Below are 14,656 nucleotides of genomic sequence, written 5' to 3'. Positions count from 1 at the left end.
CACTTAGACTATCATTAATATCCTATTACTTTTCCTTTCTCTTGTCTATCCTTTTTGTATTCTGTCTTCTATACAGATGTGCAAATAATCCTCCTTTGTCTATCACTTTTCTACTCAACAAACTTTGGTGGCTTCTTATATTAAAGCTATTAAAATATAAATTCCTGATCTTCATCTGCCATATTCTGCCATATTCTGCCATATCTTCCATATTCTAGTTCTCAGAAGTTTTTTTTTAAAGCCTTATCTCATATACAGAGAGTCAACTCTCTGAGAGCATAACTTGCATGGTTAAGTGCCAATCTACCTAGGGAGAATAAGGTTCCTCACTAAGTGTCTACTATACCCATTAAATCTGAGATATAGTTTAAAAAAAACACCTCATATTTCATTTGCTCAACTTTCTAGCAAAAAGGGACAACTTTCTATTCTCCATTCTCATTCTGCCTCTTTGCCTTTGCTTACACTCTCTACTATCTCCCCAGGCCAAATCTGCCAAAGTCCCTCTCTTCCTTCTAGACTCACCTTGAGTGCTATATCCTCCATTAATCCATGAAGTCTTTTCCTGACACTCTGCCTTCCCTCCCCATTTTTTCAGTTCCCATTGAAAATGATCTAGGGAGCAGGATTTGGTCTCAGGGTCTCTCACATCTAGTAGACATTTATAAATGCTTGTTGAATTTACCAGATCATAGAATTTCAGAACTAGAAAGGTTGCCATCATTAGTATATTTTGGTGGGTTAAAATGGACTGTTCTTATTTTGACTGTCCTTAAACATTCATTGAAATGCATTTAACAATATTTATAATATTTTTCCCTTTTTAATATAAATAAACTCATTTAATTTTCATTGTGAAGTAGCACAGCAGGTATAAGCCTCCCCGCATAAATTATTTGATGACACATCTTAATAGATAAGCTGACACATAGAATCTTTAAACCTCTCTCCCAAAATTCTCAACACACTAACCTCTACTAGCTTGTGTAGAAAAAAAGGTATTGCATTTAAAGTAGGTCCCACAAATATTTTGGAGGAGTAGTAAAATGAGGAATTAGGGTATAGGACAAAGTAGTGGGAAGCAGACTAGGCATGAAGATTCTACAATAGTTTGGGTGATTTGGGGTAAGTCACTTACCATGTTTAATGGTGTATACAGAAAATGAACCAAATCTGCAGCACTAGGATTCTGGATGTGAGACTTCAGTTTTGCCTGAAACAATAAGAAAACAATTTTTTCCTGAAATTCTATGCCATAGAGCAGAGGAGAGATAGTCAATAAAAAAAGAAAGATGTAGGTCAGCATTAAAAAGAGCATATTGCCTTGTCAAATTAACAGAGCAAACTTTACTCTGAGGAGCACATCAATCACCACTTTGGCTGACATCAGAGTAGCCAAACAATGACCAACATAAGCAGATGCTGCAGGCTTGGCCCTCTTCAGTAACTGGGTTTTCTACCCATATGACTCCCACAAGCTGAAGTCTACTGATACTCTGCTTTGACTATCGCCTTCCATGACCACGAAGCTGGCATGGAGGTAGAACTCCCATTGTGAACCCTACCCAAGATAAGAGGCTCTGGTGCTCAAGGTGAGGGCCTATACTAGAGTGGAAAAATTGTCACAAGGACAGGAGAGGGCATATTTAAGGAAGTTGCAAAGCTGAAACCAGCAGGCCTTAAAAATACATTGGATATGGAGGGGCAGATGTGGGACAGAAGTGCAGGGGTGAGAAATGGTGAGGAGTCAAGAATGACTTCTCCGTTGTAAACCTCTAGGTTTGGGGGAATAGTGTTGCCTTTTACAGTAATGGGGAAGGTAGGAACTGAGGAGAGTTTAGGGAGAAAGACAATAAATTCTGTTTTGGACCTACTTAGTTTTACAGAGAAAATACAAGCCATCTTCTGTGAGTTTCCTCTTCTCCCTATCCAATAGCGCTTTACCAAGGGGAACTAACTCTCATCAGTTCTCTCTCTCCCTCTCCCCCGCCCCTCTCTCCCGCCCCTCTCTCTCCCCTCCCCTCTCTTTCTCTCTCCCTCCCTCCTTTTCTCCTTCCCTCCTTTGAGTCTATAATTCTATTAATCTCCACCCTTTCATAGTCCTAAAAAAACATTGTTTTTTCATTGTTTCTACTTCCTATCCTGTTATTAACTTTTCAACCAAGCCCTTGTAATTTGACTTCTCACCTCATTACTCAACTGAATCTACTTTCTCCAAGGTTACTTACAAAACCATTTAAATTTCTCATAATATGGGTCCATATGAACTTTTTTAATTTTACATTATTCATCTTCATGCATTCCATGTTCCAGACAAACTGGCCTACTTGTTCTCAAAACTCAAAATCCAATCCCCTGCTTCTGTGCCTTTAAAGGTTGTGCCAATACCTTGACTGCATTCTCTTCTCATCCCTACCTTCTAGAAGCTGCAATTTCCCCTACAACTCAGCTGTAGAAAGTGTTCTTGCTGTCACCAAATAATTATATACAAATTTACTTGTTCACATATTTTATATACCCTATAGGATGTAAGCCCCTTGAGGACAGGAACTACTTTGTGTTCTGTCTTTGAATTCCAAGTACCTATTACAGTCTGCTATATCTAATAAATATTCGTTAGACTAGATCTAATTGGATTGGGAGAAATAGATCTTGATGGCTAATTCCATTTCTTAAATTGAGCATAATCTTATATAAGAAGACCAACAAAATAAAAAAAGGAGCACGTATGACATTTTTAACCAAGTTATAGAGATCAGCCTTTGTCTTCTCTATGTTTTGATCAAATATGCAAGACAAGACTATAAATACAAGTTCCTTAGAACATATTTTTAAAAAAAATTTCTTCACCAAGTTAAAGAACGTACAATGTTCCTTTCTTCCCCTATTTGTACTGTAAATGTCTTTCCACTTACCAGGAGGTTAAATGCATGCTTGAATTTTTGGAAGCAGTCAAAAAATTCATCAGGAGGTGGTGGTTTTGCTCGGAGTGTTAACATACCCTCTAATGAAATATATACAGAGACAAATTTCAGAAATTAATTGGAAATACAATCCAGAAAGGCTTTTCCCTATACATATTTCTTCTAAAACCTAGTTGCTATAGCTTCTCTCACGATGTAACCAAGTGCAAGTTTGTCACAAGTCCATGAAATAGAAGTTCTCATATTTGCAACATTGTATAATATATGCAATACTTTTGTTGTGCAAAGATATTTATTTAATGTAATTTATTTTCCATAGTTGCACCAACATGGACTTTTATTGTCTTTTATTCATTATGAATAATTGCTTTAGCTATGTATTTATGTTTAATTAATACTATAATTTTCCAACATAATTTTATTATGTTCATAATTTGGTATTTGACCCAAGCATGTATTTTGCCACTGACTTTTTACTCTCCAATTAGACTTATGTGTATTTGTCATATTACCCTCACTGAGGACTATTTTCCTTTATTTATTCATTCATTTGTAACAAGAAATGTCAATTTCTATCCAGATCATGCAGTTCACCTAGCAGAATGAAATGAATATGTTAAACCATATTGTCTCATCTCTTGGGTCAGAGTTTTTCACTGTCTGTGGGTTGACAGGAATCTGGCATTCCACTTGCACCAACATTATACTCTGAATGTGATCTGTTCAAAGCAGACTGAATTCTGAGACCTCAAATAAGCAGTCATTTAATGGAAGAGGTGATGTGGTACAATAACAAAGAGCACTGGGATAGAAATCAGGAGAGATTCAGGCTTGTACCCTAACCCTGATCCTAACTACTTTCATAACAATAGGTAAAACCAGTTATTCTTTCTGAACCTCAGTTTTCCCATCTGTAAAAACAGAAGCTATGTCTGCAGTATTATTTCAAAGGATTGTGAGGAAAGGCTTTGTAAATCTTAAAGGGCTACAGAAATAAAGTGTCTTTGCTACTAATATGACAGTCAATGATACAGAATTCTGATAATTTCAATGGATAGGTAATGGATCATTATGAATCAGAAAATCTATGGACAATTCGAGCCTTAGGATTAATAAATATGAGTATAACAGGAGTTCATCTCCTGTTATTTATTTGATGAATATGCAGCCATCCCAGCTCCATATTACCATTCATGTCTTTAAAAATAAAGGCAGCAGCAAACCTTTCATCATCAGAAATGCCCCAAATATCATTTAGTTAAAATGAATAACAAGGACAGAATGGTCAATGTGAAATTGACAACAAGGTGGCATAGTGGGTAGAGTGTCAGACTTAGAGTGTCAGACTTAGAAACAGGAAGACCTGAATTCAAATCCTTCCTCAGACACACACTAGCCCTGTGACCCTGAGCAAGTCACTTGATTTCTTTCAGTCTTAGGTTCTTCAGGTAAAAATGTGGATGACAATAGTATCAGGGTTGCTATGAGGATCAATTTTCAATACTACGTGAAATGATCTGTGATCCTTAATGCTCTACACAACTGTGAGCTATTAGCCATTAAATGTCCCTTGATAATGATAACAATTGAAATGAAAGTACGATTCATCTTCCCAGTGAATATATTTCCTTTCTAGAGAGGAGGGAAAGGAGAAATATAGAAGTCCTACTATAAGGTTTACTCTGGATTCCTCTTTTCTTCCTCTGGATCTTGGAGAGAAAATCTCTAGCTCAGAAAAAGCAGAATTTCCTTTCCTGGATTTTCAAAGGAAAAGAATCCCTTTATTTTCAGATTAAAATATTAGTAAATATTAGGGCATTTCTAGTGATGAAAGAAAGGTTTGTGGCTGTCTTTATTTTTCAAGACATGAGTGGTAATATGGAGCTGGGATGACTGCATATTCATCAAATAAACAACAGAGAAAGAAGAAGCTGAAAAAGTAACAGAAAGCACAAGATAATTTTACCAAGTTCCTTAATTCTTAAATATATTTTTAATGATTGCACAGGCTGCTCCCAAAAATTTCAGGAAGTTTTCAAAGAACACATTATGGCTCACAACCTCAGCTCTGGCAATTCTTTGCTTATCAGCACAGACACTTTCTGTAAGATTCCTATGTATGTTTTCTTTTCTTTCTCTCCGTTTCAGCTTAGCTCAGCTTTAATTTTCTGATTTCCTTTTTATATTCCTGTCTTATTTCCTCTTTTAGTCCTTCCAGGTCTTACATGTAGTGTAAGTGCTTCAGTTTGTTTCTGAATCTTCCTCTTGGTCTGTTCATATGTATGGTTTATGTACCAAGAGCCCCTATTCTTCTGCACCAATCACTCAACTACAGACAGAAGCTGTTAGCTGTGCCTCCTGCTCACTTTCATTTGCCAACAGTTGAATCCACAGTACCTTCTGCTAAACTAGACTATCGGTCTTTCAAGCCTTCCTCGCTAGTTTCACTTAATATTGGTTCAAATCAATACCTTCCAAATGATCCATCTGGATAAATAAAAGAATCCTGTACCCCATGGCTTTGGAGCTAAAAATTCCCAGGATTTTCTTTACTACATCTTGCTCCTCCTTGGTGTAACAATGAAGAGGGTAACTGACAGGCCTCAAACCCATCGGTAAATTAGGGAGAGGTCTACCCCAAGAATGTGAAGATGTCACCCAGTGAAATGGGTGGATGAGAACAACTTGTTCTAATGGCCATGAAGGCAGCTGAAGCAGGTACTGTGGAACATTTAGAACTTGGCCAAACATCAAAGTGGTTTTCCACTGTATCCTAGGCTATCACCAGTCATCTTGACTTTTGTCTCACCATTGGACATCAGTGACTCTAGAGGAAAGAGTGAGGCTTATGACTTTGTGCAATTCTGCCTCACAAATCCAATTCTCTGTGACTCTGTGATGTCATTGGTCCTCTTAAAAAACAAAGGAGGGACCAAGATGGTCCCTTAGGGAGCTTAGAGAGGATGTGATGGTTAGGCATGGCATGATGAGGCAGGGGCTGGTCTCTTTCAAAATGTCCACATCAGGCACAAAAATCTCAGGAAGAGTCACAACTACAATTTCTTTCTCAGTCCACATCCTACCTATTTTCATATAGGTCTTGATCATCTACTTTGCTACTTAGTCCTGACTCAAATATTCATTTTCCAAAGATGCTGCACTTTTCCCAGCTCCTGTTTTACCCACCATGACAAGTCTCAGTTGCTTTTTCCTGGGCTCTTGGTTTCATGACCATAGCTTGTCCCTTCCTTGTGTTGTTAGGAATCTCTCCACAATCTATTCCTACCATTATCTGGCACAACTTCTGGCCAAGTTGAGCACTATGGCTTTACCAGAATGAATAGCCTTCTCCCTCCTCCTCATAGAGCTAAGCTTTGGTATCAGTGCTGGGATAGGGTATGCCTGGAACCTGGGTGTGTATGAAGATTCTTTATTACATTAAAATCTGTAAAAATACTGTTTAAATTTTTTTGCCTTTCTAAGTTTACTTTCAATTTCTTTACACTCTAGGGTGTGGTTACCATTTGTACAAGTTTTGTGTTTTTTTGAACAAAAAGAAAATTCTCAACTATTCCTAAAGACACTGTCAATATGAGTATTGAATCTAGCTTTTTCTATATTTAATCCAAGTCTAAAACTTTGTTTCATGTGTCATAAGTAAGTGGTAGGGTGTAAGACATATCTGGATATTATCTTTCTGTCCAAGTCCCTTTGCAATTCATTTTGTTTTTTCCTTTATAAAATTAGTTGCTATGCCATTGGTTATGTCTAACATAAAATTATAGGTCGAGGATTTCTTCATTTCTGATGGTATGTTTAACTATGAGATAGCTCCCTTTTTGTCTCTCATTGCCATATAACTTGAATTTATTCCTGTTGATTATCATGATCCTAACTCTTAATTTTCTGGATTAGGTTGAAGCATACTAAATTTTATTTAAACTTCTTATTATAAAACTGTAATTGTCTTTCTATCTCACATGTTTCCTTTAAGCAACACACTACTGGATGGTGTTTTCATATTTATTTGGCCTGTTTTTCTTTTTATACAGGAAACAATCTATTTGCATTCGAGTTAAAAAATCTGTATTATTAAACTAGTTTTCCTCTATTTATTTACCATATATTTGACTTTATTTTACTAAAATTCAACCCTAATTTTAATGTGCACACTAGTATATATATGCCACAGTGCTCACATTTCAAACAAAAGTTCTGATGCTGATTTGGACCCAGCACCCTTAGCTACTCTCCTGATTAAAAAGTATGCAAGTACAAACATGCACTTTTTGCAACATCTGTTCCAATCCATTTCTGTTCTATCTAGGGGTCCCAAAGAAATCAACAAGCATTTACCTGAATGGCCTTTCCTAAGTTATGATAGCACCTCAGAACTTGTTCCAATCTAGAATTTGTAAAGAATTTTTAAAAGTAAGTAAAATCCAACTTACCCCCTGGGCCTTTCTTTTTACTTTTCTTACTCTTTTTCCTTTTAGAGAGCTCATTATATGCTTCAGCTGCTTTTTGAAGTTTGGTGATAAAAAATTCAATATCATCCAAAATATGATTCAAGATTTGCTGAAATGAGAAGTAAAATTTAAAATTTAAAAAAATATGATTACTATACCTATTATTAACCATTAAAGAAAAATTAAGAAGTTTATAAAGTTTTATTTGTAGAAATTCAAGATTACCATGAATTCTAGGAAAGAGAACTGAATAAATATGTCAGTGGCTAAAATGTGATATTATAATATTTCTCAAATTTTCTTTTTTTGTTTCCAAATGCTAATTTGAAAAGCTTTTACAATAACTATTCAAATTATTAGACTCCCATCCAATTAACTCTAATTTATTCAACATATTCCATATATACAAGATGAAATCAGTTGTTTTAACACTGACATGTTTTCCCCGCAAGTATTATTATGAAAAATATGTATAGTTATTATTTCTTGGAATGAAAGAGATATACAACATTATGACAACTAGACAAATATGCCACTTGAACACAATGATCAGCATTACAGAGTTTCTATAAAGAAAAAATGATTTAATGACACCTTAATATTTCAAAGGTTTGAGGGATATCATAAATTGATTTGGATATCAGAAAAACTCCACTATTTTGCCTTCTGACCACGTGTGTGTGTTTGCGTGTATGTATTAGACTATAACATTTAATTAAAAATTACAAAGTTTCTCTCTTTTTAACTAAGTTTGAGGATGTTTTCTATACAAGTGAAACGCTGAGAATGTAGTGCATTGATATCACATAGTCTTGTAACTTCACATGCTTGAATTGTGGTAAAAGATCTTCCAATACCAAAGTGTACAATTAGAAACTATACTTTCATTTTTCAGGTTTTCTAAAATTCCATTTCTATAAGGAATCATATTAATGGTCATACTAAAAGCAATTTCAAACTAATTTTGACACTTGATTCTAAACAAAATTACAACTTACAAAGGTAGAGAATAAGAGAAGTCAGATACTAATACTATCCATCTAAAATTTCCCACAAATTAATATCATGTGAACTAATTAATATTTAATGCTCATTCAATGTAGCAAGATCTGGTCATAAAGATAAAGGAGAAGTACAGTATAATGGATAGGAGGCTGGCTTTGGAAGACTTAGATACAAGGTTTGACTCTAAAACATATTCAATTGGTGGCCATGGGCAAGTCCATTAACTTTTCAGTGCCCCAAGCACATCTTTAAGACTAATAGTTACAGGTGAAATGTTAATATGTATTGGTGAAGGAGGGTTTCACACAAGGAACTACTTCTACCAATGAAATCACAAGGCCAGACCAACATGGATAAAAAGCAAAATCAACATAGAATAACTGACTATAAGAAGGATACACTCCTATTTAAAAAGATATTTTTTCTTTCAAATCAAATTCAAAACCAGAGTCCCACAGTTTACTGTTTCTACTTACAACATCCCTATCAATCCTGGCTGCCATCATCTCAGCTGTTTCTTCATGTTCGTGATAATGCCTGGGTTTTTCAACTATTGGAGGAAAAAAAGGTAAAAAGTCTGAGTCAAGAGTCTTAGAAGATACCAATCTACGTAAATAAAAATGAAAACGTGAGAGGAAGGAGATATTTGGAAATTGTAAAATGTTCATTAGACATCTATAGTTATCAGTCACTACATATGTTCCAATTCAAGGATCAACCCTCATTCTTTATGTCCCCACACACCCATTTTTCCTTTCTCTCCCTTCTTAATGTGCAGTTAGACAACTAGGTGTCAGGGTTGGTAGAGCTCTAGACCTGGAATCAGGAAGACTTGAGTTTAAATCCTGCTTCAGACATTCACTAGCTGTGTGACCTTAGTGAGTCACTTAATCTCAATCTCAGTTTCTTCACATACAAAATGGGAAAAATAATTTGCCAACTTCACAGGGTAGCTATGAGGATCAAATGAAATAATATGTGTAGTTTTTAATACTTATTTGTTGGATGGGAACTGCCAGCCACTAACACTAAATGGAAAGAGCTCATGAAAGACTTCTGAAAGGTGCACATGAGCTGAACCTTGAAAGAAGTTCAGAATTCTGAGAGGCATTTTGAGCAAGCTGAAAAGGGAGTGCATTCCCAGCATGGTAGAGATAACCTATGCAAAGACAGGAAGGAGAGGTATGAAAGTTTAGTGAACTTTCATATGACATTTAGCCATTCTGGCTGAAATGTGGGTAAGGGAATTCATGCGAAATAAATGTGGAAAGGTAACGTGAAGCCATATCGTGAAGGGTTTTAAAATGCCAATGGAGAAGTTCTACTTTACCTAAAAGCAAAAAGGGACTCCGGGATTTTTTTGAAAAGAAGAGTGACCTGGTCAGAACTGTGCTTTAGTAAGATCATTTTGGTTTCTATGTGGAGAATGGATTAGGGAGGGGAGGGACCGGAAATAGGGATTCCACATAGAAAAGGATGAAATGTGATGAGGGAGTGAACAGAGATGGTAAGAATGAGTGGAGAGCAGAGAGCAGACACAAGATATGTTTTGGGGATAGAATTAATGAAATTTGGAAACTGATTAAATGAAGATGACACCAAAATTGTAAATCTGTGTGATATAAAGGATTATGTTGCTGTTCCAAAAAGAAAAATGTGCAGGAGGGGTGCAGTTAAGGGGAAGGTGAGTTTTATTCTTAAAAATTTAGTTGGAGAAGTCAATGGGGCAGCCTCTTGGAGATATTCAATAGACAGCTGGTGATAAAGAAAAAATGGAGCCCAGGAGTGAGCCAAGGACTGGATATCTAGATCTGGGAGTCATCTACCCATAGACAATGATTGAACCATTATAAACTGATGACATCACTGAGAGAGGATATATCCCTTCTTAGATGGCTTGAAAATTGTAGTAGTTGAGCATTCCTTGGATATTAATTTATCTGTCCTTCATTATATACACTTGCATGAATTTTTTCATATATCTTTACAAGTTTATTTTAAATTTCTAAGAAATATAAAAGGGCTATTCTTCCTTTAAGAAAAACAAGACCACAAAACCCCTCCAGAAAATACACACACACACACACACACACACACACACACACACACACACACACCAGAAAATATTCCAAGTAACTATTTAAACAGATTTTTTAAAAATTGCCAAGTTTAAAGGAACATCCAGCATGCTTGCCAGAAATGTTCACAACTGCTGAAAATAGAAACTGTCAAAAAATTAAGAAGAGTAATTTTCATGTCTTATTTTATTTTTAAAAGCAGCTACACTAAAGAGCCACTATTTTCATCTATTTAGTTGTAGGGTTTAAATAAGCAACCTCTTAAAATATTTAGGTATCAGAAAGAAAATTCCAAAAAGTGAAACACAACTGAACATAAACTTTAGTTTTATATACATAATAACAAATCCAATCACTCTGCATAGCACTGTTTCTCAATTTGACAAACATATCATGTTGTTTTATTTTAGTGTTGTATGTCCCATTGAAAAATAATTGAATAACCTAATTAATAAGCAACATGGCATAATGGAAGAAGAGATAACCAGGGAGTCAGAAGACTTCCTTTTAGTCCCAACTCTACCATTTGCTAGCTTTGGCAAGTCCCTCAATCCCTTCGGATCTTAACCGCCTCATCTGTCAAATGAGGGGGTTGTTTCCTTTCTAAGGTCCTTTCTAGTTCTAATGAATTCTAGTGATTCCAAATGCTTGAGTAGGTACTAAATACTATAATTTCCTTTTAATAACTAATGAAAGGTAATAAAACAATAAGATATGTAAAGAGATATAACACAAACTAGTGGGACCAAATGGCTAGTTACCCATCCCTACTTCTACAACCATCCTCACATCTTTCCTTGAGTCACGGTATCATAGATTTAGAGCACGAAGGAACTTGAACTTAATCTAGTTCAAAACCTTAATTTGCCATCAGAGGAAATTTTCAGTCAGAACTGTTTTATTTATTCTGAAGTTAGCACAGAAGCTACGATAATGACAAATGGAATAGAACATGAAATAATTTCTCTCAAGGCACTTTTGTATTCTGTTTGCCTGTGGATAGCTCTTTAATGGTATTTTTTTCCAGTGAAGTCAAAATCCTTCTTTTCACTGCACCATCAAATTTATCATTTAGTACACTGTAATTGATAAATATAAAGTGCTGCTTATATGAAAACATAAGAGAGAACAATTTATAGAAAATAAGGCACAGTGGATAAAGGACCGGGAGTCAGGAAGACTTCTCTTCCCAAGTTTAAATCTGGCCTCAGACACTTACTAATTGTGTGATCCACGCAAGTCACTTAATCCTGATTGCCTCAGTTTCTTTATCTGTAAAATGAGCTGGAAAAGGAAATACAAACCAGTGTAGTACCCTTGCCAAGAAAACCCCAAAATGGAACCAGTCTCAGCATTTGAAAGTTGAGGACTATCTATTAGCTAGAACATTAACAGAAGTTTATTAGCTAAGCGCCAACCATTTGCACATCTGGAGTAAATAATTCAGTAAAAGCAGTTCACAGAAATACTTACAGTCTCCTTGATCCGCTGCCCACGCTGACCAGGCAGCCACACGACTTCTAACATCCACCTGTGTAATGGTCCCTGGGGGAACAGGGGCAGGAGCTCTTGGTGGAGGAGGAATACTGTTGTCAGATTTTGCAATCATCCTAAAAAGGAGAACAAATAGACTCTTTATCATCTGTTTAGAGGACACAGCGATTCTCTGAACAGAGAGTATCATTTCCTCAACTTGAAAATTACTTTTGTCAGGAAGTTGCAGTTTTGCTTAACTATTTTTCTTTGTTACAAGGAAGGAATGAGGGGAGGAAGGGGAGGCAGGATCTAAGTATATCAGGACATGATTACAGTATAAAAAACAAAATGTGTCAATAAAGCTTTAAAAAAAAGAGAAAAGAGAAAATTAACTTTACCAAGGTCAAAATAGATCCACTTTTGTTTCAGCTTACTGCAAACATTCTTAATCTTGTGTCCATGTATTTTTTTAAAAAAATATTTTGATAACTATTGCAATATAATTGGTTTCCTTTGTAATCTTCCATATGATATTTTATGCATATAAAAATTTTACTCTGAGAAGGTATCCATAGGCTTCACTAGATTGACCAAAGGATCCGTGAAAAAAGATTAAGTATCCTTCACATATTTGATACAATCATATATACCACCAAAAAAATCTTAATTCAGGCCAGGAACAAGTTAATTCTTCACTTGATAATCATATAGAAGTATGTATATACGTATATGTTGGTTTCTAAAACACCATATGTCCATTTCTCTTGCCTCAATACTCAAATGCATGTATATACATGCAATCTTATCTAAGGTTACCATGCCTTCCTCTCAAGGTTCTCTGTACATGTAAGCTAGAGAGTTCCCTAGTATTAGAAGCTTTTAAGTAGAGAGCAGACCCTCTATCTGTCAGGGATATCATTGGAAGGATTATGAATTGGGCCAAGGACTGGGTCAGAAGTTTTGAAGCCTCTTCTAATTCTAAGATTCTATATTTTACAATATTCCAGATAATATCTAGAATATCATATTCAGTTATGGATAGAAGCTTGTCTAGAAAAAGCCAACTAGAGGGTAAAAGTTCTAAATCTAGGTCACATAAGAAAACTGAATGATCTGTAGAAGAAAAATCTTGATGGAGGGGAGGAGGCAAGGTCTTCTCAATCAACAAGAGATTGCCTTGTGAGGCAGTGAATTCCCTATCATTGACAATATTCAAACAGAGTTAGAAGACTATCTGCCATGAATGCTAAGGGTAAGAATTCCTACAAAGGGTAGGAAGTCGTACTCGATAATTTTAAAGGTCCTTTCCAACTCTTAGATTCCATATCATAAACAAAAAACATATTAACAAATTTGGGGGAATAGAAAAGTCTACAACTTGTTAAAACTTAACATGCTTTAATATGGAAATAAATCTTCAAATCTGAAAGTTTTTTTTAGTTCAATTTAGTTTGAAATTCTCTCCCTCCCCCAACCAATTAGAAGGCAAGAAAAATAAAACCAATTACAAATATGTATAAATTTCCAGATTAGGTATGTTCCAAGAAAAAAAAAACAAGAAAAAGAAATAGAAGAAAATATGCTTCCATCTGTACTCTGAGTTTATCAGCTCTCTTTCTTCACGTTCCATTGTAAGATTTTTGAAATTGTGGTTTGTCATTATGTTGATCAGTTACTAAGATAAACTTTAAAATATTACAGTTATTGCAAAAATTGTTCTCCTACTTCCGATCACTACTTTTCACCTTACTTTTCACAAGTCTTCTCAGATTTTTCTAAAACCATGTTCTTCATCATGTCTTACAGCATAATGGTATTCCATCACATTCACGAACTATAACTTTTTTAGCCATTCATCCATTGATGGCAGTCATCTCAGTTTCCAATTCTTTGTTACCCCAAAAAGATCTGCTATAAATATTTTTGTATGCATTGGCTCTTTTCCTTTTTCTTTGATCTCCTTGGGGTATACACCTAGTAATAGTATTGCAGGGTCAAAGGATGTGTATGGTTTAATAGGAATTTGAGGGCATAGTTCCAAAATGCTTTCCAGAATGGTTCGACTACTTCACAGCTCCATCAACAAATGTGTATCAGTGCGCCTATTTTCTTACAACAACTCTTAGCCAATCTGAGTTGCTTTAATTTGTATTTTTCTAATTATTAGTGATTTAAAATATTTTTATTATGGCTGTTAATAGCTCTGATTTCTTCCTCTGAAAAGTACCTATTATATCCTTTGATCATTTATCAACTGGCAGATAGCTCTTATTCTAGTAAATTTAGCTCAGCTCCCTTGCTATAAAAATTTTCCCCAGTTTCTTTATCTTCTCATTTTAGCTAAGTCTGAAAGTTTTAAGGATATATGTTTTCATCTCTACTAATACCTGATGTTGTTTCATATATTTACCTTAGTGCCTCAGGTCGCCTCTTCTGCTTTCCTCCTTTACTGTCACTTATTGCACTTTCAATGTCTTCACCAATTAGGTTAGCCTAAAATGGTAAAAGCAGAAGTTACCTGGAAGACTTTTTGCTGTTGTTGGGAATGATGTTAAATGACTGTTTTACAACTTAGAATAAGGTAGTTTGGTATAGTGAACAGAGTGCTGAACCAGATCAGGAAGTCCTGGGTTCAAATCCTGTATCAGGTATTTACTAGTTATGTGCATGAAGAGTCATTACCACTCTACTACTAAGTCACAAA

At 35.4% G+C, this 14,656-nt stretch overlaps 1 protein-coding gene and 1 pseudogene across 10 annotated transcripts in view; both read right to left on the bottom strand.

Moving 5' to 3' along the window:
• The window catches only part of EPS8 (EGFR pathway substrate 8, signaling adaptor), a 249,963-nt gene that overhangs the window by 54,614 nt on the left and 180,693 nt on the right, over positions 1 to 14,656 (bottom strand). For all 10 annotated transcript variants that reach the window (XM_072653631.1, XM_072653640.1, XM_072653636.1 and 7 more), the window contains 6 exons: positions 14,363 to 14,445; positions 11,950 to 12,086; positions 8,875 to 8,948; positions 7,376 to 7,502; positions 2,916 to 3,004; positions 1,139 to 1,213 (listed from right to left, as the gene is read on the bottom strand). In XM_072653631.1, the coding sequence (XP_072509732.1) occupies positions 1,139 to 1,213; positions 2,916 to 3,004; positions 7,376 to 7,502; positions 8,875 to 8,948; positions 11,950 to 12,086; positions 14,363 to 14,445 (585 nt within the window). The remainder of the gene's footprint in view (positions 1 to 1,138; positions 1,214 to 2,915; positions 3,005 to 7,375; positions 7,503 to 8,874; positions 8,949 to 11,949; positions 12,087 to 14,362; positions 14,446 to 14,656) is intronic.
• LOC140533640 (GTPase IMAP family member 4-like) lies at positions 4,817 to 5,762 on the bottom strand (annotated as a pseudogene).

This window comes from Notamacropus eugenii, chromosome 3 (assembly GCF_028372415.1).
Source record: "Notamacropus eugenii isolate mMacEug1 chromosome 3, mMacEug1.pri_v2, whole genome shotgun sequence".
NCBI classification, from domain to species: Eukaryota; Metazoa; Chordata; class Mammalia; order Diprotodontia; family Macropodidae; genus Notamacropus; species Notamacropus eugenii.
Note: the sequence above shows the minus strand (reverse complement) of the source record. Positions and strands in the feature narration are given on the sequence as shown.